Below are 27,606 nucleotides of genomic sequence, written 5' to 3'. Positions count from 1 at the left end.
TTGGTTTGAATACATTTGAAGATGGCAAATCATGTATATTCAAAGATATGGCTCTTTTTTTAGCTATGTTGCTAATGTGGCGTATTTAAGAAATGCATTCAAACATAAATATTTGCATAAATCAACTTTATTTTCAACTTGATTTATTGCTTCTAAAATCTGCGGAAATGTGGATTTATTCCAAAAAAATACAATAATCGTCTTATAAACTTCAATACTTTTACAAGGGCTAAAATCTACAAATTGATTCACAAAAGCAAGAAAAAAAGAAAATAATTGTTCCCATTTTAAACATTATTACTTTTTATGAACAGTTGAACGAGGGTCTTTCAGCTTTTTCATGTTTTTTGTGAAAAGAAAAATAAATACAGTTCCATCTTTATCCACCAGAGGTCGCCGCGGTATCCTTGGCTGTTATGGGCGTGACCAGAAAAGTCCTCGTCGTTCATTACTTTCCTTCTTCACGTGTGTACCCACTTCAGTGCGCCCCTGCACCCACAAAAACCGCTAAAAACATTTTTTTTCTTAATGAAAATCATTTTTGACTGACTTTTATGGTTTTTGGTGGTAGCACATGCCTGGATTGAAAGAAGTTGACGGATGAGATGATCATGAAGATCATCATCTTGGTGCTCATCCCATTCCTGCATGAGGTAAGCAAAGCCTTTTATTTCATGCAATTATATTAATATACTCAAATATTTTCATAATTGAGTCGTATTCATGCAAAACACACTACAATCATAATTAATCCACTTAATCGAGAGCGGGGGGCTAGCAGAATATGATCATGTGTTTGTACTGTTGCCGGCAATTGACGTCCAATCCATTTGGACGAGGAGGGATGGCAGCGATCGTTTGATAAGATTTTTTTTGCTGTTTCACAAAAGATAAATAACTTTTTTCACATTTCAAAGTGAGTTTTTGCTAAAACAGACACTTTTATTGTAACAATTTTAAGCTAAAAGCTCATTTGGCAGCTGCCAGACCCTCCCAGTTCAAACAGATTGGACGCCAAAGTAGGCCAAAGTTTTCAATCCCACGCAGAGTTGTGTTAGCATGTCGTGGTTAATATTTCATCCGCGTTATCTTTCCGGACAAAAAGCACACAAAAATGGCGGTTAAAATTGCTAGCCCTTAAGTTGTTTTTGTTGACACACGTGCGCTAGCGTGTGTTTACGCTGGCGGTAAACACACGGACGGCTGTCGAATGCTCGCGAGTGTTAGTGTAAATACTCCCCCCCCCCCCCCCCCCCCCCCCAGACCCCTTCCCAAACGAGCATGCGGTCGCGATCGGTGAAGTTGGTTTGACAGACGTACTTTATCAGTTCAAGTGTTGTTCATTTTTTTTGCACATTGTGTGTAAGTGCGTGGAGATAAATGCTGGGAAATATGAGGGAGGTATTTTTTTTTTTTTTTTTTTTCCATAGCCCAGCTGTGTTTGACAATTTTCTTTTAAGAGGGGTACATTGTAAATGGGGGCTTTTATTTTTGTACTCTCCATCTTGAGGAATTCTGGTCGAGTCAGTCATCGGGCTTTATATCAATAATTAATTAATAAGAAGAATTCATTCTGAGATTAAAAAAAAAAAAAAGTGGTTAGCGCATAGCTGTCAAAGTGGCGGCCCGGGGGCCAAATCTGGCCCGCCGCATCATTTTGTGCGGCCCGAGAGAGTAAATGATGAGTGCCGACTTTCTGTTTTAGGATCAAATTCAAATGAAGAGTAAATTTACTGATTTTCCCCTTTTTATAATCAATCATTGCAATTTCTAATCACATTTTTTTCTTTTGTGTTTTTAGTTCAAAAAGCATTTTGTAAAATCTAAAAATAAATACACAAATATTTTCCATTTTCCACTTCAAAAAAATATTTTGTTTCCATTTGAAATAAAAAAAACATGATTAAAAAACATTTTGCATTACTAAGAAAAAAAAAGCTCAAATAAACATTGTTTTAGATCTTTTAATCCAATTAAAAAAAATAAAAAACTAGATATGATATCTAAAATGGTCCGGCCCACATGAAATGGCGTTGACGTTAATGTGGCCCGCGAACCAACCCGAGTTTGACACCCTTGGGTTAGCGTGTCCGCCTCGTAGTTCTGGGGTGGAGGGTTCGATTCCAGGTTGGCGCTCTCCGGCTTGCCTTTGTGGGTTTTCTCTGGGTACTCTGCTCTCCTCCCACATCCCAAAAACATGCTAAAACTTGTGACTTCTCCCTCCCGTGATTGTCAGGCGTCGGGCCGATTTCCACTCTGCCACTTCACCTGGGAGATGAAAAAAGCCAGCCAGGAGTGTCGAGACGGTTTGGAGCGGCTCACGGCACCCCCCGCAGGTGCCACGCGTACACGCTCGCCGCCGATGACGGCCGTAGACGTCAAAACTGTGAAAGATAAAATACTTTTCCAGGGTGTGTCGGCGAGTGGGACAACGCTTCGTGTTGGCGAAGCGCGGCGGTAGGGGAGGTGGTCACCCAGCCTTGCCCCGCCCCCCTCTTGCACCTGTTCGGGAAGAAAGGTGAGTTGCTAGCACGCCGCTAGCACGGCGATCTCCTTCTTTCGCACAACTTTAGCTCAATGCTCTGCGCCTTTAGGTAACTTAAGCAGGAAGTGCACGCGGGAAGGTTGGTCGGACGTCTACCCGGTCATCGCCGCCGCCTGCTCGTCCAACGACACCGGGCAACCCAACGAGGTCGGTACTTTTTATTATTTGGCCTCATTAGAGGACATTCTTCACTTTCTCTTCATTTTGAGGACGTTTTTAGATCACCAATGAGCACCGAGTAAATTTAAAAAATATATTTCATTCATTTTCTGTACCAATCATCCTCACAAGGGTCGCGGGGGTGCTGGAGCCTATCCCAGCCGACTTTGGGCACCAGGCGTGGGATACCCTGAATCGGCGGCCAGCCAATCGTAGGGCACAAGGACACAAACAACCCATGTCGGGGGAATTTAGCATACAATTAGCTTAGCATGCATGGTTTTTGGGTGGAAAATGGTGTATCTGGAAAAAAGCCTGGGGAGAAAATGAAAACGCCACACAGTGAGTGAGGACTGATCTGGGATCGAACCCTCGACTTCAGAACTGCGAGGCTGGCGCGCTAACCACGACACCACCGTACCGCGGTAATATGGAAGTATTATGGCGTTGCAAATTGGAGTCTGTGGACGAGAGCGGCGGTGACGAGGCCGGGTTTTGGGTGCGTTCCAACACATCTGCGAGCAAAGCCCACTTCCCGCCCGGTGTTTACGTCAGGAGGAAGAAGACATGAAAGACGACTTTGCGGTGTCCGCGCCGATAAACAATGTGCCGGCAGCGCACGCGGGCATGCGATCTTGTCCAGAAGTGCGCCTGACTTCATCCCCGTGGAAGTTCGTGTTTATTTCCCGTCGGACCCACCGATGGCCCTTTTCTGTCTGGAGAGCGTTTGGTGGACCTGGCGACTTTGTCTGCGTGTCGAGTGGCTTCGGGGCCCGCGTGCCAAAACAAAAAAAAAGACAAGGCGTCTCCAAAAATGGACATCTCGGAGCCAAGTGGCTCGTAAAAAGGAGGCATCTTAGGCGGGCGACACTTGGTCGAGAGCTCACGTGGCGCCGCGCCTCATTTTGCTTCCTTCTCGGATTAGAGAGATTTTTGCTAACGCTCTTTTTGTGGTCAGCGCATCGCCCTCACGGTTCTGGGGTCGATGCTTCAGATCCAGGTCGGTCCTCACTGTGCTGTGTTTGCATTTTCTCCCCGGGATTGCCTGCGTGGCTTTTCTCCGGGTACTCCACTTTCCTCCCACAGCTGGGATAGGCTCCAGCACCCCTTGCGAACCTTGTGAGGATAAGCCACACGTGTCAAAGTGGCGGCCCGGGGGCCAAATCTGGCCCGCCGCATCATTTTGTGTGGCCCGGGAAAGTCAATGACTAGTGCCGACTTTCTGTTTTAGGATCAAATTAAAATGAAGAGTATAGATGTATATTCAATTTCCTGATTTTCCCACTTTTAAATCAATAATTGTCATTTTTTTCTGTGTTTTTAGTTCAAAAATCATTTTGTAAAATCTAAAAATATATTTTAAAAAAGCTAAAATAAACATTGTTTTAGATCTATAAAAAACTGAATATTCAGGGCTTTTAATCGAGTTCTTTTAATCCATTTAGAGAGAAAAAAAATCAAAATATTATATCTAAAATGGTCCGGCCCACGTGAAATCAAGTTGACGTTAAAGCGGCCCGCGACCCAACTCGACTCTGACACCCTTGGGATAAGCGGTACATAAAAAAAATGAATGTTTTCCTATATCTGCGTCAATGATACTAGTCGTGAGCATCTCGGCTAACGTGCTAATTTTACTGAGTGAAGACATTTTTTTTTGTTTCTTTTTATGGGATGGATGTTTGGATGCCAATTTACGGCGTACGTGTTCAGCTGGTGTTCTACAGGGTGGTGAAGGTGGTGTCCACGCTGGGTCACAGCTTATCCCTCATCAGTCTTCTCAGCAGCACCGTCATCATCGCATTCTTCAGGTACACACATTTTCTCCATGAATGAATTTTTCACTTTTATGGCAGGACTGTGTTGTCCTTTAACACAATCCCCAATTCCTTTCCATGTAGGAGGCTTCACTGCATGAGGAACTCCATCCACGTCAACCTGTTCGCGTCCTTCATGCTTCGGGCCGTGGCCGTCCTCACCAAAGATCTCCTGCTCTTCTCCGGCGAGGACCACGAGCTGGACTGCAGCGCCAGACCTTCGCTGGTGGGCTGTCGGAGCAGCCTGGTCTTCCTCAACTACTCCATCATGGCCAACTTCTTCTGGCTGCTGGCCGAGGCGCTCTACCTTCACACGCTGCTGCTGGTGGTCCGCCCGGGGCGCGACAGGCTGTCCGTCTTCGCGCTGGTGGGCTGGGGTGAGCCAGGCCGCCGGCGCGCCCGTCGCGCTCGGGCGTTAACGACGCCTCCGTTCGCCACCCCCGCAGGAATCCCGGCCGTCTTCACGCTGGCGTGGATCTTGTGTCGGATTCGCTTGGACGACGCGTGGTGAGCGAGACGAGGCGTTGGGAATTTCCCGAGCTTGCGGGAACCGGCGCTTTTTGTGGATTTCAGGTGCTGGGAGAGGAACGACAATCCCGTCCCTGCGAGGGTGCTGGATTGGCCCATTTTGGCCTGCGTTCTTGTGAGTACAACAAATAAGGAATTACAATACGGGGGTCCAAACTGAAAAAAAAATGGCTTCCATTCACCTTACATTAGATGTCACCTTACATTAGATGTAGATCAGGGCTCGGGAGCCACATGTGGCTCTTTTGATGGGTGCATATGGCTCTCAGCTAAAATATGGAAAGCGGTGGTGAGAGAGCCGAGTCCCGAACGCATCAATAGGAACGTCATGTCGGCACTGCCATTGATTTTGAACGCTAAACAACATTTATTTTGACGTCTATGAATGAAATTGAAGAAAAAAATATAAACCGTATCTTGCATAAATTTCGGAAAAAGTCACTTTTGCCCGCCATCTTGCCTCGGGATGACAAACTAGAGCGCTACGGACACACTTCCTGGTTGTCCTGCTCACATGACTTCCATTTTGAAGTTTTCTACATGCAGGCAATACCCTTTTAGGAATGTTGAATTTTAAATCCATGTATACAGTATCTCAGAAATAAAAGAGTTTCCCTTCAAAGTTACACATCCGTACTCCCTTTTAAAACCATGAATATGGAGGTGGGTGAAAATTGTCAATCAGGGGGCGGCTTATATGCGAGAAATTGTCAAATTCAACCATTTGAAGGCAATTTTAAGGGTGCGGCTAATATGCGAGAAAATACGGTAATGAATCGTTTGAGTTCAAGTTAAAAAACAATTGAAATAAATATATCTCAAATGAAATAGCTGAAAGTCCACTAGATATATATCATTAAAAAAGTACACAGATGGAAACAATTTGAATAGAATAATGTCATCTATGCAAAGACTGTATATCTAATTTTTATTTTTTTTGTCAGGTGAACTTTGTCCTGTTCATCAGCATCATCCGGGTCCTGGTGCAGAAGCTGCGCTGCGCCGACGTGGGCGGCAACGACGGCTCGCAGTACAAGTAAGCCGGCCCATTGATTGGCTCTTTTTGGGCCCGCGGTTGACGGTGGGCGGGGTTTCTTTTTGGGCCGCAGGCGTCTGGCCAAGTCCACCCTCCTCCTCATCCCCTTGTTCGGGATCCACCACGTGGTCTTCGTCTACCTGATGGAGCCCAGCGACGAGACCATGCGGCGGCTCAAGATCTTCTTTGAGCTGGGACTCGGATCTTTCCAGGTCTGGAAACTTACATTTTTACAACAACAACAACAAAAAATGTCTACTCACTACATACCTGTCAACCTCTGCCGATAACTGCCCTTATAAATGATTATGATTCCCCTTACAAACCCCCCCAAAAACCTTACAAACACCGTACGACTCGTACGGTGTTTGTAAGGTTTTTGGGGGGTTTGTAAGGGGAATCATAATCATTTATAAGGGCAGTTATTGGCAGAGGTTGACAGGTATGTCACTATTTTAATCAATAGGTAGAAATCAGAATAAATATACACATCATGAGTCGAGGTAATAGTCGACTTTTTTCATTTTTTTTCTGACACTTTAACGTTTTTTTTGGGAAGGAAAAGCTAAAATAAACCCAAAAAGGTCATCATCTAAAACAGGTGTCAAAGTGGCGGCCCGGGGGCCAAATCTGGCCCGCCGCATCATTTTGTGCGGCCCAGGAAAGTCAATTATGAGTGCCGACTTTCTGTTTTAGGACCAAATTAAAATGAAGAGTATAGATGTATATTACATTTCCTGATTTTCCCCCTTTTAAATCAATCATTGTCATTTTTTCATCCATTTTTTCTGTTTTTAGTTCAAAAAGCATTTTTTAAAATCTAATATATATATTTTTAAAAAAGCTAAAATAAACATTGTTTTAGATCTATAAAAAATGAATATTCTGTATGATTCTGATGTAGATTAATTTCCTGATTTCCCCTTTTTAAATCAATAATTGTAATTTTTTAATCATTTTTTCTGTTTTTAGTTCAAAAATCATTTATTAAAATCTAAAAATATATTTTAAAAAAAGCTAAAATAAACATTGTTTTAGATTTATAAAAAAACTGAACATTCAGGGCTTTTAATCCATTTATAAAAATAAAAAAATCTAAATATTCTATCTAAAATGGTCCGGCCCACGTGAAATCAAGTTGACGTTAAAGCGGCCCACGAACCAACCCGAGTCTGACACCTTTAGTGTACCCTATCGCCTGATTTATTTGATTTTATCGTGATAACAATTTTAGTATTGGTCCATATATAAAGCGCACTGGATTATAAGGCACCCAGTCTATTTTGGAGAAAAATTAAGACTTTTAAGTGCGCCTTATAGTCGTGAAAATACTGTACTCATTTATTTAACAGGACTAGGCAAACTAAAAAAAGGGGCAAAAGCATGCCTGTCAACCTCTGCTGATAACTGCCCTTATAAATGATTATGATTCCCCTTACAAACCCCCCAAAAAACTTACAAACTGTTTGTAAGGGGAATCATAATCATTTATAAGGGCAGTTATCGGCAGAGGTTGACAGGTATGCAAAAGTGAGTGCTTTGTTTTCAACCTCGACAGAGCAAATCTTTCCACAATACTAGTGTCCTGCAAGTGCAATCAGTGGATTGCAATCAGGTGCTTGTCGCAGCACAACCCCCGCTGGTTCAACATTGTCAGCTCGCTCGATGCTGGATAGTTTGAAGGAAAAACTGCCCAACCCCCGTTGATTTAACTTTGTCAGCTGTGTCTTTGCTGGATGGTTTGGAAAACACAAAGCAGCCAGTTCAAGACTTTTTTGTTGGGACCTATTTCAAACATGGGCCATCAAAGTGCAAACTTTTGACCATTGATGAGTGAGTGAGTGAGTGCCTCGAAGAAATTGAAGCATTGGACATATGAGGGAAGATGTAGCATCCCATAAGACTAGGCATTTATTTAACAGGGCTGGGCAAAATGTAAAAAAAAAAGGCTTTGGTTTCAACTTCTAAAGAGGAAAGCTTTGCACAATACTAGTGTCCTACGAGTGCAATCAGTGGATTGCAGTCAGGTGCTTCTCTTTTTTTTCTTTTGGTGTTTTTAGGTTCAAAAGCATTTTGTAAAATCTAAAAATAAATGTATACAAATATTTTCGGTTTTCCACTTTAATATTGAACATGTTTTTTTTAAAATTGTTTCCATTTGAAATGAAAAACAAATGATTATTAGATGTTTTCCCTTACTAAGAAAAAAAAAGTTCAAATAAACAGTTTTATATCTATAAAAAAACTGAATATTTAGGGATTTTGATCCAGTTCTTATAATCCAATTTAAAAAAAAAAATCTAAATATGATATCTAAAATGGCCCGGCCCACATGAAATGTTTATTAATATTTTGGATGATTTTCAGGGTTTCATCGTGGCGGTGCTTTACTGCTTCCTTAATTGCGAGGTAAGCCAAATTTGGAAGTTATTTAATAACCGTAAAGATGATATTATTATTCATTTTTTTGTTCTTCTCCAGGTCCAAAGCGAATTCCGCCGGATCTGGAAGAGCTTTTCCCTCAAGCGTTACGCCAATGGCGGCCCGTGCCGGCCCGGCGCCGCCCCGCCGGCCCACGAGGGTGCCGTGGACCAGGCCCCGTTCCACAGGAACTCCCGGGCGGCGTCCATCTTGCAGACGGAGACCTTTATGCTGTGACAAGATTTTTCTACTCCAAGTACTCTTTTATTTCTTGACGTTTTGCGCTATTTTAACACATCGTAATTAGCCCACTAGGGGAATTATTCTTGCACGTGACGAACATTTATGGCACTTTTAAAAACTAATTTGGGTTTCGTCAAAAATAGACAGCAAAACTGAAGAAAAATAAAAAATAAAATTATTTTTCTTTAGTGCGGGGTGTCCAAATTCGGAATTGGGCTCGCACAAGAAGCTTAAATGCAGTCTGCATTTCTCAGCGTCGGCACTGATCGCTGCCAACCCTCCCAGGCAAAGGGGATTGGACATCTGGTGTCCTCAGTGTCAACCAATGAGTCAATATTTAAAAAATACATGTCAAAAAACAGCATTTTTCTTTTTTCCCTTGATTCCAATCATCGATTTAAGACATGAAATTTTGAATTTTCTAAAGTTTGGACACCCCTACTTTAATCCAAATTCTATCTGGTGATTAATACTGGAATTACATCAAAATTTAACAAAAAAAAATATTTAAAAAAACATCAATTTAATGTTTTCCTATGAATTATTATGTTACGCATTCTTATACTGGAAAACTTTATACATGTAATAATATATCGAGGGAATAATATATGCTTCCTATTCCACGAGTATCATTAAAAGGAATTTTTATTCATTTTTAAAAATAGGCTTGCTGTTTATAAAAAAGAAAATATGGTATAAAAAGCGAACTATGAAGTTGGCATCCAGGATGAACTGGTTTGTACTGAAATATTGTAATATTTGTGATATCAGGAACATTATGAGCAAAGATAAAAATGTGAATAAAAACACTCACTCTATTTTTTAACACTTTAGAACAATTCTTTATTTTTTCCCAGCATTTCGCACGCCATCGTCAATAAATAAAATCCGCCGTTGTTAGCGCGCCGAAATAAATTACCAATAAATAATATAATCTCCTTTAGATAAATAAAGCAATAAATAATTTCATTATCTTAATCTTAACGGGGTGGGCCGCCGTGGACGTCCAATCCGTTTGAAGCGGGAGGGTGGGGTCCGATAGAAGGATTGGATTGACCAAACTGGGCGGCCATCTTGGTAGGGTCGACATTTCCATTTAAAGGAAGGAATGAAAATGAAGATTCTCCACAAAGGGATTATTATGATGAAGATGAAGGTGTTGATGATGAAGGCTTGGCGCCGGAAGTGATGGCGGAAAGCAGCGAGGGTTTGGCGCTGGATCGGCGCATAGCGGCTTTGCTGCGCAAAAAAAGAAGAAGAAAGAAAGAATTAGATGAAAAAAAAGAGGATGAGGATGAGGATTTGACCAAGATGAAGAAGCGGAACTCACTTGATTTCCGCGATTTTAGGGAGGATCCAAGGAGCGTCCAACGCCTTGCAGTAAAAGTCCTTTTCCGTTAAGAATCTGTCGTTGGATCGGATGGGATTATAAGAGCGCCTGTTCGCCAGGGGGCGCCGTTTCTCCCCTTTTTTTTTCATCGGTGCACTTACATGATGGCAGCCACGCAAGGAGGGAATGGCCTCTGCACTCGGTAGCCAATCACCGTCTCTTGGATCTCATTGTAGTTCACCGTCTTGCAGCAGTCGGTGGGTTTGCCTACTGAAGCGCGGGAAAGGCGTCAACGCCGAACCCCCGAGACCAAGCCGGACGCCGGAGAGGTTCGCTCACCTTGCCCGAGGGCGCCGTGAAACAGCGCCGCCAAGACGGCGGCCGCCCAAAAGGTCTTCATCAGGATTCCCGTAGGGTTCATCTCGCTCAGAGTCGCTCGGAAGGTCAGAGTAGGTTCCTCGTTGAAGAAGTGTGAAGAAGTGAGCGCTCGCCACGACGCTTTTAAAGCGTCCAAAAGCGGAAGTTAAAAACGTTGAGTCAGGCGCTTTCTTTTCCGGGGAACGGCAAAAATGACCAGTGACTAAAAGTGAAGTAGCAAATCAGGTTTTCCCAACGTCACGTTGCGCTTTGGTTTCTTTTTTTAGATGCCTTGAGTCAGAGAAGCTAGCTCGTAGCTCTTTTTTTTTTTACGCTAAACGTAGCTCGTGGCTAATTTATGTACAGGATATATGATTAAATACAATTGTTTACGCTAAACATAGCTTGTGGCTAATTTATGTACAGGATATATGATTAAATACAATTGTTTACGCTAAACGTAGCTTGTGGCTAATTTATGTACAGGATATATGATCAAATACAATTGTTTACGCTAAACGTAGCTTGTGGCTAATTTATGTACAGGATATATGATTAAATACAATTGTATAGGTCTTTTTTCACCCAATATCATCTTAGCTTAAAAAAAATACGAGTTTTGACCCAATAAATGAGGACAACCAGGCCAACGTTTGTCGATTTGCTTCAAGGAATTTGAACGTCTATCGTCCACGGCGCACACAAATTTCTCAAATAAACCTTAAAAAGTTCATCATTTTAAGGAGATAAATGGTTTTCCGGTAAAAAGGTTTTTAACCCCACCAAAGCGTTGGAATGACTTGGCAATAACTTGTGAATTTGAGTCAAAATGTCACTTTACTCAGCCGTCCAGTCACAAAGACTCACGCGCTTGCGAAAGGGTTTGTTTGCTCGATAAGGCACATTCGCTATGCGTCATTTATCGCCTTTTTTTTTTTTAACACCTTATCATCGTTTTCTTCCGGACACGTCGCACGGAAACAATGTCAAAGCCGCATTTGTCATCACCTCTTACTGCAAAAAAAATGTGTTTTTACCATTTATTGTTTACTCTTGCATCATTTTTTTTAACTTTATTACAACACAATACAATGATTGACAATATATCGCCATATTTTATTTCCCCGAATGTGTTGTCGCCCAAAAAACGCTATATCATTTTAAAACGGTGTCACTGTATCAAAAAAAGGTTTTTACTTGAAAAGGGCATGTTAACTCTTTGCTGAAATTGGAGCATTCACCTCCGTTTTTTGGGGCATTTTGAGGTTACTTCCTGTTCATTTTTAAGGAAGTATAGCTCATTTTATGTAGCTTTTTAGCCGTAGTAGTATACTATAGTCATAGTATAGTCCTAGTAATATAGTATTGAATATGTAATTGCTAATATATTACATTGATTGTCTTGAAAACAACTTATGGTGTAAGGCTTCTGCCCATAGTTGGCTAGACTAGGCTCCAGCACCCCCGCAACCTTTGTGAGGATTATCTGAATGGAAAATAAGTAGCTTAGGGAATCAGGGAAGTATTTTCTGGAGTATAAATCGCACTTGGTGTTTTTTGTTTGGGTTAGGAATCAAGACAAACACAGTTATTACAGTCCCATATTTTTATTTTCAACAAATTAAAATCCAACAAGCAACATAGCAAGATGCTCAATAAATAGAATTGGACATTTTTAAGGTGCAGAATAATTTAGATGGCGTTCATAAATAACAAAATTCACGAAGCGCGAATCTTCAACGTTGGTCTTCCAAAGGAAACTACGTCCGGGTTCTCAGCGGCCGCCGAGGAAGAGGAGACGAGGGGAGAAAGAGGAAGATGGCGGCATGGGCGAGGAAGATGGCGGCACGGGTGAGGAAGATGACGCCGACAGGGAGGACGGCGACCCAGGCTCAGACGCCGGCGTGCTTTTGGTCCTCAAAGTTGCGGCGACATTGGCCTCCCTGAAGACAAAATGGAACTGAGTTGAAAGTTGGTCCTCCTACCAGAAGACAAAATGGCGGAAAATGAAGGTCAAACTCACCGAATGGCGGCGATCTTCTTCTGGACCCACGGCGCGTCGATGGCGGCGCAGTAGTGGTCGTTTTTGGTGAAGAAGCTGCCAAAGGAAGAGTTTTCGGCGTTAAGAGTCAAGCTGCAATGACGCGGCTCGGCCGCCGTGGCGCTGTTTCGTCTTTTTTTCGCACTCACATGACCGCCCGCTGGCACGGCGCTCTCGGGCCCTGCACTTTGAAAGCGACTGCCTTTTCCGTTAGTTCATTTTGGCTGACCACCTTGCAGCACACCGTGGATTTCCCTGCGGGACAACGGAAAATGTTTCAAGGCCGTCCTCTGACGGGAAGCCCCGGACAAAAAAAAATGGGTTTACCTTGTCCGTAGACGGATTGGACGAAAACCGCCAGAAGGGCGAACGCCCAAAGACTCTTCCTTAGGATTGGGGAATTCATGGTTTTTGGGAGGAAGGAGTTGTCTTGAGCTTGAGCGTCGGAAAAGGGAATCGAGGACAGACCAAAACGGCGCCGAATTTAAGGAGCGAAAAGCAGAAGTGGAGTCCAGTCATCTATCTGGCTTTTCTCTTTCCGGACTAGCTTCTTTGGAATGACCCAAACGCTGTTTTTTTACGGGAAGTGACAAAAGAGGGTGACGGCGGAGAAATCGAAAGTGATCTTCCAGTTTTTTTTAAGTCTTCTTTTTGGGAGAACAAAATGGACGACAATGACGACAGACATTCAATTGACGTATTTAAATGGGAGGAATGGCGGTTGATGAATGCTCAATTTTCAGTAGTCAATAAGTTCAACAAGCCCTAACAGAATAACTTTACATATTCAAACTAATATATCAAAACTTAGTATTAAAATAATACATTTTGGGGGGGTAATAAACTCACCGTGAGTTTAGTATCAGCCGATTCTGCGCGGAAATTTGTCGGTGCAATGCTAATTATGACGTTAGCATAAATTTGTAGCTTTGTAAGAGGGAAAAGACTTAATATTAGGATCATATATTTATTTCTACATACAAAAATATGCATTTTACAACTAAAGATGTCATTTAAAAAGCATTGAAATTGAAAAGGACTCCCTAAAAGTTGTATAGTTTTGCAAATTAAGATAATTTAAAAAGTAAATAACGGTTGTTCTTTTTTAGGGTCAACGTTTTAAATTCTCAGCAACAAAAAATATGACATTTATTATATATGTATGTGTGTGTGTTGATTCAAGCGACAACATTACAGGAATCAAGTAGTATTTTTCCAATGACTTATAGGTTAAAAATAACTTTTTTTGCAAATTACTCACCACTCCCATTATTGGAAGAACACTAGGGCTTCCATGTAAAATAACTCTGGGTTTGATTTATTTATTTATATAGTCTTCAACCTAATTAGCAGTCCTTATTAACTAGTTCCAGTTTCCTTTTGTTTTAGTCATGCCGCACTTTTTTACGAAACGACGACTCTTGGTTGACACACGCGCACATGATGTTATTTTCACAATTAAGAAACAAACGTGTCAACGTTGTCTCCACTATTTCCCCACAAATCAAAGAAAATTTGTGCTTTCATTTTTTTGCACACACTATCAAGTTAGCATTTAATGAACCGCCGTTGACCGTTTCAGCTGGAAATTATGTTATGCTGCCGTCGTTAGCCATACACGTCTTTGACCGTTTCAGCTGGAAATTATGTTATGCTGCCGCCGTTAGCGATACACGTCGTAATGTAATCCGAATGAATTGTATTTTTTAAATATAACGTTGTATTCATTTTCATTTATAATAACCATTTGCCCATTCCAGTCAAAATAGCAGTACATCCGTCTAAAAAAATGTTCACACATGAATCATTGTTTAGTTCCGTCATTTTAAGTAAACACGCCATGGAACGGAAGAAACTTAGTAGTAATTCACAATTTCACACAGTGCTCGTAAAAATATGCGAGTGTAGAGTGGAAAATGATGAGCTCATCGGTGATTTGCTAATGTGTCCGTGATGCTTCCTTCTCTTTTTTGCGACATGCTAAAGAAGGAAGTGATTTTTTTGATCGAGTGTGGCGGTGACACACACGATGTCATGACAGTAAAACACATTGTCTTATCATCAACAGAACGACTCGGCCGCAAGAGGGCGCCAAAGGAATTCTTAGCTCGCTTCAATGTACGTATAGTCTGATGGATAAAGAGCAACTCTTTGACTGTCTTCCTAATCAGTAGACGGGACGTCAATCGTCGTCAATAGCAACCAGTAAGTTAAGTGTTTGAATACGTGAGAAAGTTATAAAGTTTCAAATGGATTGGCTCTATCACCCCCCAAGGAAATCAATTACTCGTTCTAATTCCGTCTGCTACAATAAGTGTGAATGTCATGTACTTGTATTGACTTTGTCGCCGCCCAGCGGACAAAAGTAGCACCACCACAACAACTATATTTTACCAGGTTTAAGTCGTAATGTTACCCACAGAGTAGTAATCATATTAGGGCTTCAATTGTGTAATTTTATTTCTTTCCTTGTAATATAACGTCTCTGTTTAGTAATATTACCACGTAAATATCATAATATTGCCCTTTTTTCCTAGTAATATTATGACTTTCATCTCAATATTTACAATAGGCCTTTTTTGTGTGTATGTATGGCCATAACACTGTCATACAAACACGACATCAAAACCATATTTAAAACTAACTTCATTTATGTATTTTAATGTATTGAATAAATCAATAGTAATGAGGAAAATGTCTTTGGTGGAACGTGTTCATTTGGACTACCATCAGCTTGTTCTAGTTGGAAAAACAGACAAAACTGTTCAATTCTTGGACTCATTTTGACATTTATCCTAACAATGTATTCATAAAAAAAATGTATTTTACGAGGAGAAAAGTGATGGAGAAGTTTTACTGCAGAAGTTCATGTAAGAGCTTCCTTTTAGTGGGAACCTTTCTTCTTTGTTTGGGCGCTCTTAACATTCCGACTGTCATCCGAAACGTCACCAACACGTTCAGAGATCTGCAATCTCGCAAACGTCTCCTTTTAACGTTGAGCATGTGAGAAACGAGTAGACATCTTGATTCGATTAAAGGGTTGACGGTGATGACAGGTTGGGAAAGAGACGCTTTCACTTGAGGACGCGTGCAGATTTCAAGTGAAATGTTGAGTGTCAAGTTCTTTTTAATAGTCTCCACATTTTTTAACTTTGGCGGCGATGAAGAATGACTTGAATCCAAGAATGTTCATGTTTGAGCGCCATTTTGACTGGGACTGCCAAATGTATTATCCTGATACTCCAACATATGAGTTTTATCATAATATTGTGACTTCTTTGTCAAAGTATTATGTCATTTTTCTTTCACTATTACAAGTTTAATCTAATATATAAAAAAGAGGTGCATTTGCTTGATCTTATTATGTAAGTGGCTCTTATTTCCTCTAATGTATTTCACTACAGTCCAAAAAAATAGCATAATGGTGCTACCGACGGTACTTCCCCGTTCTTAAAAAAAAAACTTTATTCGACATGGTTCATTCACAAGTATTGTCGACGTCAAATGACGTCACAACCGTCCTCGCGAGACTCGCACCACAGGGCCCCCGCGTGGCAGCATGCGGGAAAGTCAACGGGCGGTATGAGAAATACGCCGCTGCTAGCAGTAGCATTAAACACAAACACGGACTACATTTATTTCCTTTCGCCGCTGCTTCCAGCCAAACGACTTAATTTGGACCGCAGGCTTCATTTTGGACGCCTGGAGACCACCGAAACGAACGCTGGAGAGAACCGAGCCTCGCTGACCACCGAGCGCAGCCCTCGCGGCCTGCTCCTTTAGTCCGCTTTCCGGTGCAGCTCAGGGGACTAGCGCTGTCACGCGAGCCCGAGGCTTCCGCTGCTGTCTCCGTCTGGTCCCTCGACCGAACCCCAGGAGCCCCGAATCTTTCTTAGCGAAACCCAAGACCCTCCAGGTTTGTCTTTGAGCTCGCCGGCAGCCGCACGGTGCTTTATTTGTATGAACTAATATTTTGTATTTTGTATTTTTTTGGCCAGAGGGAGCTTATTGACGCCGCTTGCCTCTTGGTTTGTTGTGGGCCGCCATGAATGTCGGCGAACAATAACAAGACGCGGAAGCCGACCCGGTCGGGTACAGAGTCCGCCAACACGACGGCCGCTTTTCGAACCGGTCCCAACGCGCGCCCACTATGGAGGAACGGCGGGGCAGCCGTCAGGAAGCGGGTCATTTTTTTCACCAGAGCCCCCCCGTGAGACGCCCGGCCGAGCGGCTGTGAAGTAGGCACCAGGCTCTCTCCCCTTCCACGCACTATGCTCGACCGAACCGAACCAGGGCCTCGACTCTGCATGGACTATGGATTTATTAGGACCCTGAGGATGCGCCATTAGAACCCGGACTCTCTATGTTGTCTTCAAAGCCCCCAGAGTCCATTCGACGCCTGTCGTGTTTGTGTTTCCCGGACACTTTGTGGCTGCTTTGAACGCATCGGAAGCAGGCGGACCGGCCGCTGCGATGAACCCGGTGAACGCGACGTCGCTCTACGTGTCTGCGAGCCGCTCGGTGTTGCAGTGCGACCCCCGAGACCCCCGCGCCTTGGCCGAACTCTGCAAGCTGCTGCCCTTCTTCCGGCAGTCCGTGTCCTGCTTAGTCTGCGGTGAGTTTTATACACACATTGGCAATCATGGACGGCGTGGAACGAGCGTCCGTGAAGTATTCATTCGCGATTGGATTTGTACGCTGCGCGGATCATTGAATGACAGCATTTTGACCAATAATACACAAAAAGTTGTTACATGAACGCTCAACCGCGAGAGAATTTAATGACGACGTTTTGAAACACGATAGATCAAAGCTATTGCGTCGTTATTGTCAACTTCTACACGAGTGTTAATGGTGCGTTGACGTGCAGTCGGAAGACACAGTTGCTCCGTTTAATCTACACTATAATTGCGCTGTAGCACGTTGGCTGACAGAATTAATTATATCGATCCATTTAAACAAAGTAACAGTTAAAAGGGGAGGGAATGAATGAACGAAGAGTTAAAATAAAACAAAAGTACTGCTTAATATCGCTTTGCTGGTGTGAAGGCGTATTTTCCCTCTTTTACTGAACGCACCTTGGGGCCTTCCGACACACCCCCTTCCTGCAGTTTTCCGCCTGAAACAAAAAGGAAAACCATAAATCGGTATAAAAAACGATGACCTCCGCTGTATTCGTGTATCGATTGGCACGAATGATTGACCTCCCCTTTCATTTTTATCGTACCAGAGTGAGAGATCAATACGAGCGTGCGTCTCTCAATGGGCCTTCATTCTGCAGCTGCAGACCTTAGCAACCGGCGTTGCTAAGGAAGCCCGCCTCTAAAAGTCAAAGGAGTGCTTGTCGCCGCCGCCAGGTGGAGAAAAAAACAAACAAAAAAAACACTCAAGGCAGCTGCCAGGAAACAGGAAGTGAAGACATACATCATAGTGCTAGTTTAACTTGTTTACAAATGTTGATTTGGAAAAGAAAGTCAAATTGCATTGGACATATATCGCTGACAATGGCAGGAATAATAAAAACAATTATAACTGTCATCTTTCAGTGTCTAGCCATATATATTTTTAACTATATGTTTTTATAGATTTAAAAGGGCATCGTTGATCTGGTATCATGGGCTTTTTGATGCAGGTGAGCTGCTCCGGGACCCCATGGCGCCCACCGACTCGTCGTGCCAGCACTACGTTTGCCGCGGGTGCAAAGGTCAACGCATGCAGCTGAAGCCGTCGTGCAGCTGGTGCAAGGACTACTCGCGCTTCCGGGAGAACCGGCAGCTCTCGCTGCTGGTCCGCTGCTACCGCAAGCTGTGCCTGTACATCGCGCGCTCGCCGCTGGCCGCCCACATCGCCGGCGCCGCCGGGGACTCGCCCGACCTGCGCGCCGTCCTGGACGAGGGCTCGCGCTTGGCCCGGAGCGAGCCGGACGAAGGCCCGCCGCCACCGCCGGACGCCATCGCCGAGTGCAACGGGCGGCCCGTCTCGCCAATCCCGCGAGAGGGCGAGATCCCGCCGGGGCCGGGCGAGGCCACGGGGGTCCCCCGGAACGCGGGCGCGGAAGCGGCCGAGCCGCCGTCGCTCAACGGGCCGGCCCCGGACGATCGGCACCGGCCCCGGCCCGCCTCCCCGCCCCGCTGCCGCCGCAAGCGCTCCCACTCGGAAAGCGACAGCGAGAAGCTGCGACCCCTCCCCGTGGACAGCCTCCTGCGGGGAGCCGCCCCCATCTACGAGCCCCCCGCCTCGGCGCCCCCCGTGGCCGGCAAGGGCCCCGGGGGCAAGCCGGCCAAGAGGGGGGCGGAGCACCAGGGGGCCGCCAAGAAGGCCAGGGCGCCCAAGGCCCGCATGGGGGTGCACGCGCACCCCCCGAGTCACCCGCCCAGCCCGTCCAAGCCGGCGTGCAAGAAGCCCGCGGAGAAGAAGGGCTGCAAGTGCGGACGGGCCACGCAGAACCCTTCGGTCCTGACCTGCAGGGGGCAGCGTTGTCCCTGCTACTCCAACCGGAAGGTCAGCCTCCCCAATATTCTTTCTTTTCTGCCCGGTGTACGGCTAGCTTGGATGATGCTAACTCGGTCAATCTTGGGTACCTTCTTCTCTTTTAAAATGTGATTGCGTTTCATTGCAGGCGTGCCAGGATTGCATCTGCCGCGGCTGCCAGAACTCGTACATGGCCAACGGCGAGAAGAAGCTGGAAGCCTTCGCCGTGCCCGAGAAGGCGCTGGAGCAGACGCGGCTGACCCTGGGCATCAACCTGAGCGGCGTGGCCGCCGCCCTGCGGGGGCCCCCTCCCGGCGCCGCCCTCCTCAACGTGGCGGCCGCCGGCTCGCCGGTGGCCGGCGCCTTCCTGTCGGCCGCCGGCCGCTCCTTCGACGAGTCGCTCGAGATGCGCTTTGACTGCTGAGCGGCCGGAGGACATTGCTTATTTTTCTTTTTTTTAAAATCCTGGCCAACTTGCTGCTAAGAGGACAAAGGTATCCTCTGACGTGCGCCGCACGGGTATTTATTGGACTATCCAACCCCCCTTCCCAGTGTCGCCGACTTAGCATTTAGCGCGTGGTGTGGCTTTAGGTTTGCGGTTGACTTCCCACCGCCGCCAGCCTCGAAAGAACTGTAATATATCTGTAACATATTTCCACATAAAGAAAATCCAACGGTTATTATAAGCGTCTGTGTGTTTTCGGTGCACTTTTTTTGTCTACAGGTGGCAGCGCAACATCAAAGACGTCTCAGTTTGGAGCCCAATGGACAACCTTATTTATTCAGAAACACCACTGTGTATGGTAAGCCATTTTTTCTTCCCATGTATCCCAAGCAAGGCACTTTTTTAATGAAAAAAATCACAAATACAACCATGTATAATAAGGATTTTTTTCAAATGAAAGAAAAAATCATGTGTAGTAAAGTCCAAAAAAATGATTTGAAAAAATTACTAGTTTTCCTCCTCAAAAACAATCATGTACAACAGTTTACTGTGAGGCAAAAAATATAACCATGTATATAGCAAGGCTCTTTTTTAATTTTAAAAAATGACCATGTATATTCAGGCTTTTTAAATTAAAAATCACCATGTATAATTAGGCTTTTATTTCATAAAAATGACTATGTATAGTAAAGCTATTTCTTCAAAAATAACCATGTATAGTAAGGCTTTTTTAATTTAAAAAATGTAAACAATGTTCCCTCTAAGCTGCGCGTGCGCAATTGCGCACTACTATCGTTCTATGTGCATAGCAAACAAGCAGCGCACAAAATAAAATCCAATCTGGATTGTAAAAAAATAAAATAATAAACACCATTTTTTCCGTGCAATTTTGAACGCAACTCGGAGTGGCAGCCATGACTAACACTGTCCAGCCAATGATATGATGCGACATGTGTTTACTTCCGGGGCAGGAAATGAAACGTTAACGACACGCTGACATTCCTCGCAGGTGCATCTTATTTGCAGGTTAGCATGTAGCTAGCGGTTTGGTGGAGTTGCTGCCATGCTTTATCACGGCGAAACAAGGCAAAGTCAAAAAGAAATGCGATTCTTTTACGATGGAATGGCCGTCGGAGTATGTGCAAATAGAAGAGCAAGCTGTAAATTTGGGTGAGGACTAAACTGTGCTATATATGTGTGTCTAGTATGTGTTATCGTTTGTCTTCAACCTACACAAGATGGAAATTAGCCCTCGGCTACAATCATACATATTTAAATATAGTATGTATATGTATGTTCATTGACGTGAATATAAATATGTTCATTAATAGGTCGAATTTTCTGAACCACTTTAGCCTCACTAGGTTCGCAGAGGGTGCTGGAGCCTATCCCAGATGACTTTGGGCCAGAAGCAGGAGACTCCCTGAATTGATGACCAGCCAATCGCAGGGCACAAGGAGATGGACAACCATGCACACTCTCATATCAGTATATATAGTAAGGCCTTTTTTCTTTAAAAAATGACAATGTATAGTAAGGATTTTTGTTGTTGTAATGGCAATGTATAGTAAGGCTTTTTTTTTTCTTTCAAAATGACCACGTATATAGTAAGTCATTTTCTTAAAAATTACCATGTATGTAGTTAGGCTTTTTTCTTAAAAAAAACAACCATGTAAAGTAAGGCTTCTTTTTTTTACAGTTGTACCACCAGCAGGAATTGAGCTTGTGCTTGCACACACCAAAATAAGGCAGGTGAACTTCTAGACCACGAGGCCCTACGACCATGAAGGGTAAGTCTTTTTTCCATAAAAAAACAATCACATAAAGTAAAGCTTTATTTAAATAAAAAAACGACATAATATATAGTAAGGCTTTTTTTCTTAAAAAACGACTATGTATAGTAAGGCCTTTTTCTTAAAAAAAACGACATAGTATAGTAAGGCTTTTTTTCTTGAAAAAAACGACATAGTATATAGTAAGGCTTTTTTTCTTGAAAAAACGACATAGTATGGTAGGGCTTTTTTCTTCTTAAAAAACGACATAGTATAGTAAGGCTTTTTTTGTTTAAAAAAAATGACAGTATGGTAAGGCTTTTTTTCTTAAAAAACGACAGTATAGTAAGGCTTTTTTCTTAAAAAAAGAACGACATAGTATAGTAAGGCTTTTTTTAAAAACAACAACAACTAAGTATAGTAAGGCTTTTTTTCTTTAAAAAAATGACATAGTATAGTAAGGCTTTTTTTCTTTAAAAAAAAAAAAACAATATTACTTTTTTTTCTTAAAAACGACATGGTATAGTAAGGCTTTTTTCGTAAAAACATGACACAATGTATAACAAGGCTTTATTCATCAAAACCGACATAGTATAATAAGCCTTTTTCTTAAAAAACGACCATGTATAGTAAGGCTTTATTTCTTTAAAAAAACGACATAGTATAGTAAGGCTTTTTTCATAAAAAATGAAATAGGACATAGTATAGTAAGGCTTTTTTTCACAAAAAACAACATAGTATAGTAAGGTTTTTTTCTTAAAAAACGACATAGTATAATAAGGCTTTTTCTTAAAAAAAATGACCATGTATAGTAAGGCTTTTTTTAAAAAAAATGACCATGTATAGTAAGCCTCATCTCATCTCATTTTCTGAACTGCTTTATCCTCATTAGGGTAGCGGGGGATGCTGGAGCCAATCCCAGCTGTCTCCAGGCCAGAGGCGGCGGACATCCTGAATCGGCCCATCTTAGGGTACAAGGAGACGGACAACCACGCACACTGTATAGTAAGTCTTTTTTCCTTAAAAATGACCATGTATAGTAAGGCTATTTTTTTCTTTAAAAAATGACCATGTATAGTAAGGCTATTTTTTTCTTTAAAAAAATGACATAGTATAGTAAGGCTTTATTTCTTTCAAAAATGACATAGTATAGTAAGACTTATTTCTTAAAAAAAAACGACCATGTATAGTAAAGTGTTTTTCTTATATAAAAAAAATGACCATGTATTGTAAGGCTTTTTTTCTTTAAAAATGACCATGTATAGTAAGGCTTTTATTTATTTAAAAAAAATGACCATGTATAGTAAGGCTATTTTCTTTAAAAATACAAAAAAACGCAGTGAGGCATTTGAGCAATAATAGTCATATTTGACTTTATTGTATACATAATGAATGAATCTTGGCTTCTGGCTCATCCTCACAAGGCTCGTGTACGTCCAAGATATTTGTTGAATGTAAGCTACAGCATGGAGGAAATGTTCCCCACAAGTTACCTAATGCCATGCCTTGTTTGTTGACAGACTCGTACGGCGCACCCCGGATTGCGCCTTCATCCAGGAGTCTCCGGCGCCCCAGTGAGCGGAGGCTGACACGGTCATGCAGCTCCCGCAGATGCAGGCGGACGACAAATCCTCACTGATCTGTAAGTCCGATTGTCATCGACATCACTTTGGTCACGTGACCTCTATGTCATTCACGGCGTCCAGTCGGGAAGAGCTTGCTGAACGGCCGCGGGAGCAGTTGGGACAGATGCACATCGCCACCGCCTTCGTCATGCCAGGTTGAAAACCGTGTCGCCACTGTAAAGATATTAGCGTTGTCATCTTGTGCAGTGTTGAGAAATATTTGTCTTTGTGTCATGAAAGATGCATTGGACAACGTGGGAGAAGAACGGGGTGCAGCCGACCCACCGACCGACCGACAAGTCAAGGCCTCCTGCTTGCCTCCCCCCATGACAGCCGTGGGTTTGAGCTGTGTCCCCGTCATTCGGCAGACGTGGATGTGGACGAGGGCGACTGGCAGAACAACGCCACCTTGCGGTTCTTCGACAGCCGGCGGTTGAGGTGGGAATGCCAACCAATAAAAGTGTTTGAGTGGCTTTTTGAAATCCTAGCTATTAGCCAGTGTCGTTTGTTTTTTAGGCCAATTCTTTTAACTAATGTTGATGTCATGTTGAAATGTAAAATTTTATTTTTAAAGTTTTTTTTAGTAAAAGGTAATTATTCTCATGTCGCAGGTGGCTCTCCCCGTCGAAGGCGGGGAGAGTCACCAAGAGTACGTCTGCGGGACGCGAACCGGCTTTCACTCGGTGGTAGGCGCATACTCTACTGTGTGCGCCAAGGGGCCCACCCACACACCCACTAAACTTCGACCGGCCAAGTGTTTTCGGTAAGAGGTCGCTCGAGTGATTTTGGCTAAGTGTGTAAGCCGCCTCCCTACTCAGCCGGTTCCTGTCCAATAAAAGTGTTTGGGTGGCTTATTTGAAATCCTAGCTAATAGCCAGTGTCTTTTGTTTTTTTACGCCAATTCTTTTAACTAATTTTGATGTAATGTTTAAATGTAAGTTTTAATTTTTAAAGGTTTTTTTAGTAAAAGGTAATTATTCTCATGTCGCAGGTGGCTCTCCCCGCCGAAGGCGGGGAGAGTCACCAAGAGTACGTCTGCGGGACGCGAACCGGCTTCCACTCGGTCGGCACAAACTCCACTGTGCGCATACTCACCGGTCGCGCTAAAGGGCCCTCCCACCGTCCCACTAAACTTCGGCCGCCTAAGTCTTTTCGCTGAGAGGGCGCTCGACTCATTTAACTAAGTGTTTAAGCCACCTCCCGAAAAAGTATAAGTGTATAAGCCACCTCCTTAAAAAGTACAGTCCTGCCCACTCGGTTTTTAGACTGCATGCGGTGGAAACGGGATCCAGTTTGATAGAGACCAAGAATATGTCTGAATTTGAAAAAAAAAGTTTAATCCATAAGTGACAATTCTGTGCAAATAAAAACTGACATTTAGTTAAGTCTTTTTTGGACTGCTTTAAGGTCCAGTGTCCAGCAAGACAAGGCATTTTAAAAGAAAGCTAGAATTCCTCCTGCGTCAGCCACCTGGTGAAATCGACATCCTCCATCACCGCCATCCGCAGGTGAGTCTAAGAAAAACAAGAAAAGAAATATTTTCTGCACAGCAACATGAATGTCTCTTTTAAACTTACTTTTTTTTGTCTTCAGGTGTCCTCACTCTCCACGGTTTGGGAAACCTTTTCGTTGGAAGACCGTCCATCCCACAATTCATCCATTTTTGCCTTTGTCACTCATCTGAAAAAATAAAAATAAAAGTTGACAGCAAAGTATCTCTTGTTCTATTATGTGACCTTGAATTTTATTTATAAGAAATATTTTTCTTCATTCTAAAAAGTTTTTTGTAAGGGGATGTGGCTATGCACACGCACTATGATCGCTGCAACAAGGCGAGACATCACATACCGAGCCAATACGAAGGTGACCGGTGGCGAGCGGTCGGGGCGGCGCTTCATCCGCAAGCTGCTCCCAAACCGACTCCATCCTGTCAGAGACCACAAGAAAAAAGCCTTACTATACATGGTCATTTTTGAAGAAAAACACCTAACTATACATGGTCTTTTTTTAAAAAGGAAAAACGCCTTACAATACATTGCCGTTTTTTTTAATAGAAAAAAGCCCTTACTATACTATGTCGTTTTTTGAAGAAAAAAGCCTTACTATACTATGTTGTTGTTTTTTATAAAAAAGCCTTACTATACTATGTCGTTTTTTTATAAATAAAGCCTTGTTATACATTGTCACTTTTTTACGAAAAAAAAGCCTTACTATATTTTAAGAAAAAAAGCCTTACTATACTATGTCGTTTTTTTATAAATAAAGCCTTGTTATACATTGTCACTTTTCTACGAAAAAAAACCTTACTATATTTTAAGAAAAAAAGCCTTACTATACTATGTCGTTTTTTTTATAAATAAAGCCTTGTTATACATTGTGTCACTTTTTTTACGAAAAAAAAGCCTTACTATATTTTGAGAAAAAAAGCCTTACTATACTATGTCGTTTTTTTTTTTTAAAGAAAAAATCCTTACTATACTATGTTGTTTTTAAGAGAAAAAAAGCCTTACTATACTATGTCGTTTTTTTAAGAAAAAAGCCTTACTATACTATGTTGTTTTTATTTAAAAAGCCTTACAATACTGTCATTTTTTAACAAAAAAAAGCCTTACTATACTATCGTTTTTTTAAGAAAAAAAGCCTTAGTATACTATGTCGTTTTTTAAGAAAAAAAGCCTTATGTCGTTTTTAAAGAAAAAGCCTTTCTATACTATGTCGTTTTAAAAAAAAAAGCCTTACTATACTATGTCGTTTTTTTTTTTTAAAGCCTTACTATACTATGTCGTTTTTCAAGAAAAAAAGCCTTACTATACTATGTCATTTTTTAAAGAAATAAAGCCTTACTATACTATGTCGTTTTTTAAAGAAAAAAGCCTTACTATACATGGTCGTTTTTAAGGAAAAAAGACTTACTATACAGTGTGCGTGGTTGTCCGTCTCCTTGTACCCTAAGATGGTCTGGCCACCGATTCAGGATGTCCGCCGCCTCTGGCCTGGAGACAGCTGAGATTGGCTCCAGCATCCCCCGCTACCCTAATGAGGATAAAGCGGTTCAGAAAATGAGATGAGATGAGGCTTACTATACATGGTCATTTTTTTTTTTAAGAAAAAGCCTTACTATACTATGTCGTTTTTTAAGAAAAAAAAGCCTTACTATACTATGTAGTTTTTTAGGAAAAAACCTTACTATACTATGTCGTTTTTTAGGGGGGGGGGGGGGGGGGGTTACTATACTGTGTAGTTTTTTAAGAAAAAAAAGCTTTACTATACTATGTCGTTTTTCAAGAAAAACGCCTTACTATACATGGCCGATTTTTAAGGGGAAAAAAGCCTTACTATGGTCATTACCAAAAATAAATAAATAAACCAAGTCGTCAGATATCACCAATATTTCTGGAGAGTGTCTTTCCACAATTCGGATTTTCGTTTTATGACAAATGGTCTATAAAGGAATTTCGAATTGGAAAAGTCGACTTCTATTCTGTCCTTGTGCGATCTTTGAAACGATTAAAAAACACTAAACGCAATTGGATTTGGAGATATTATGACTGCAAGTGGAACTATATCTTTGGAGAAGCTTGCAATGGAGAAAACGGGACAATTTCTTACCTTTTCGCCATGCGTCGAGTACACAAAAATCAGCCAACGTCGAAAACAACAACTTCTTGGTGGACTTCTGTTCATGTCGTTTAACAAACGTGTCTTGGTTGGAGCTGACCCAAATGAGGCCGTTTAGATCATGCGATTAAAAAACTGAAAATACGTTTACAAACAAAACAAGGCATGCAGGTCAACAAAAAGCGTGTTTTTTCATTGTCTCTTCCGGTCCGTTTCACTTCCGGCTCACCAAAGTGACGTCAATTAAGGGAACGCCCTCGACTTTTTTTTTTAAATATAATAGTTTGAAATGAAAGCCTAGCCTTATGGGATGCTACGCCTTTATATCAAATCAAAAGCCTTTATTCTCATCATACACAGCTGTGTATAAAGAACTAAGTCTTTATTTTAATGAAAAAACATACTGAACTACATAGTGTAGTGATCAGTCAAACAACACAGGGATTTGAACCCCAGCTGCCCACATGCCAGTCAGGCAAACAAACCTCTACGCCACGAAATAACCACACTTTACCTAGTGATTATTGGAAGGTCTTGACTACACATGGTTGTTTCTATTTAAGGGAAAAATGATTCCCAACTGGGATTCGAACCCACACCGCCGACATGGCAGTCAGGTGAGTGAACCACTACACCATGAATGGCCACACTTTACTTTGTCATTATTGGAAAGTCTTGACTGCACATATAAAGAAATAATCAAGGGAAAATGTTTCCCAACCGGGAATCGAACCCGAGCTGCCCACATGGCAGTCAGGTGAACAAACCTCTACGCCATGAAGTGGCCACACATCTTTCTGGGGGATGACGGCATCATACCCGGCACTCCACCAGACGTTCCGGCGTTGGGCCCCAACAGGATCTGAGGAAAAAAGAAAAATTGTGCACTCAAAAATGATAAGCATTTATTGGACCCCTGAATGGGTTCCTCATTCATTCAAATGGGAACATGGCAGTCCATATTTAACCTTGTGTCACATATACATTTGAAAACTTGTTTTCATCAAGGTGGAAATATCTCAATTTGGAATTATTTCATAAGTATTGATGGACAAAAAATATGATTCACATATTTCTTAGGCCAGCAGAGAAGGCCTTGAAGGCCCTGGCGGCCCGCCACTGATATATAGTGTAGTTTGACCTTATGAGAGTTAGCAATCTATTGTACTGCTTAGAAACAAAAAATTCAATACACATT

At 42.4% G+C, this 27,606-nt stretch overlaps 4 protein-coding genes and 2 long non-coding RNA genes across 9 annotated transcripts; 3 read left to right on the top strand and 3 right to left on the bottom strand.

Annotated features, from left to right (window-relative positions):
• Nucleotides 1-381: 381 nt before the first annotated feature.
• vipr2 (vasoactive intestinal peptide receptor 2) lies at nt 382-14,318 on the top strand. 2 transcript variants are annotated; one of them, XM_077623982.1, is made up of 13 exons: nt 382-653; nt 2,237-2,336; nt 2,411-2,518; nt 2,595-2,692; nt 4,418-4,515; nt 4,606-4,898; nt 4,968-5,028; nt 5,095-5,164; nt 5,994-6,085; nt 6,159-6,297; nt 8,453-8,494; nt 8,567-8,762; nt 12,193-14,318. In XM_077623982.1, exons 1-12 carry the CDS (start codon nt 606-608, stop codon nt 8,741-8,743), a joined length of 1,326 nt encoding a protein of 441 aa, XP_077480108.1. In that variant the 5' UTR covers nt 382-605; the 3' UTR covers nt 8,744-8,762; nt 12,193-14,318. The 2 variants fall into 2 exon arrangements, with proteins under 2 accessions (XP_077480108.1, XP_077480107.1); XM_077623981.1 differs by lacking the exon at nt 12,193-14,318 and having other exon boundaries at nt 8,567-9,575.
• LOC144091551 (uncharacterized) lies at nt 9,574-10,539 on the bottom strand. 2 transcript variants are annotated; one of them, XM_077623984.1, is made up of 4 exons: nt 10,419-10,539; nt 10,241-10,349; nt 10,080-10,154; nt 9,574-9,988 (listed from the first exon to the last, which is right to left on the bottom strand). In XM_077623984.1, the coding sequence occupies exons 1-4, from the start codon at nt 10,498-10,500 to the stop codon at nt 9,889-9,891; spliced, it is 366 nt and encodes a 121-aa protein (XP_077480110.1). In that variant the 5' UTR covers nt 10,501-10,539; the 3' UTR covers nt 9,574-9,888. The 2 variants fall into 2 exon arrangements, with proteins under 2 accessions (XP_077480110.1, XP_077480111.1); XM_077623985.1 differs by having other exon boundaries at nt 10,241-10,346; nt 10,419-10,531.
• Nucleotides 12,031-12,986, bottom strand: LOC144091550 (uncharacterized). Its single transcript, XM_077623983.1, has 4 exons — nt 12,805-12,986; nt 12,627-12,732; nt 12,460-12,534; nt 12,031-12,379 (listed from the first exon to the last, which is right to left on the bottom strand). Exons 1-4 carry the CDS (start codon nt 12,881-12,883, stop codon nt 12,211-12,213), a joined length of 429 nt encoding a protein of 142 aa, XP_077480109.1. The 5' UTR covers nt 12,884-12,986; the 3' UTR covers nt 12,031-12,210.
• Nucleotides 14,319-15,933: 1,615 nt separating the features above from the next.
• LOC144092061 (E3 ubiquitin-protein ligase MSL2-like) lies at nt 15,934-19,628 on the top strand. Its single transcript, XM_077624831.1, has 4 exons — nt 15,934-16,393; nt 16,476-17,092; nt 18,110-18,978; nt 19,097-19,628. Exons 2-4 carry the CDS (start codon nt 16,951-16,953, stop codon nt 19,370-19,372), a joined length of 1,287 nt encoding a protein of 428 aa, XP_077480957.1. The 5' UTR covers nt 15,934-16,393; nt 16,476-16,950; the 3' UTR covers nt 19,373-19,628.
• Nucleotides 19,629-23,080: 3,452 nt separating this feature from the next.
• On the top strand, nt 23,081-24,621 carry LOC144091472 (uncharacterized). Of its 2 annotated transcripts, none has more exons than XR_013305716.1 (3): nt 23,081-23,228; nt 23,439-24,298; nt 24,384-24,621. It is a non-coding gene; the product is annotated as an uncharacterized LOC144091472 (long non-coding RNA). The 2 variants fall into 2 exon arrangements; XR_013305715.1 differs by having other exon boundaries at nt 23,081-23,553; nt 24,198-24,298.
• Nucleotides 24,111-25,930, bottom strand: LOC144091471 (uncharacterized). Its single transcript, XR_013305714.1, has 4 exons — nt 25,704-25,930; nt 24,639-24,717; nt 24,368-24,470; nt 24,111-24,304 (listed from the first exon to the last, which is right to left on the bottom strand). It is a non-coding gene; the product is annotated as an uncharacterized LOC144091471 (long non-coding RNA).
• Nucleotides 25,931-27,606: the final 1,676 nt, after the last annotated feature.

Source organism: Stigmatopora argus, chromosome 17 (genome assembly GCF_051989625.1).
Source record: "Stigmatopora argus isolate UIUO_Sarg chromosome 17, RoL_Sarg_1.0, whole genome shotgun sequence".
In the NCBI taxonomy this organism is placed as follows: Eukaryota; Metazoa; Chordata; class Actinopteri; order Syngnathiformes; family Syngnathidae; genus Stigmatopora; species Stigmatopora argus.
Note: the sequence above shows the minus strand (reverse complement) of the source record. Positions and strands in the feature narration are given on the sequence as shown.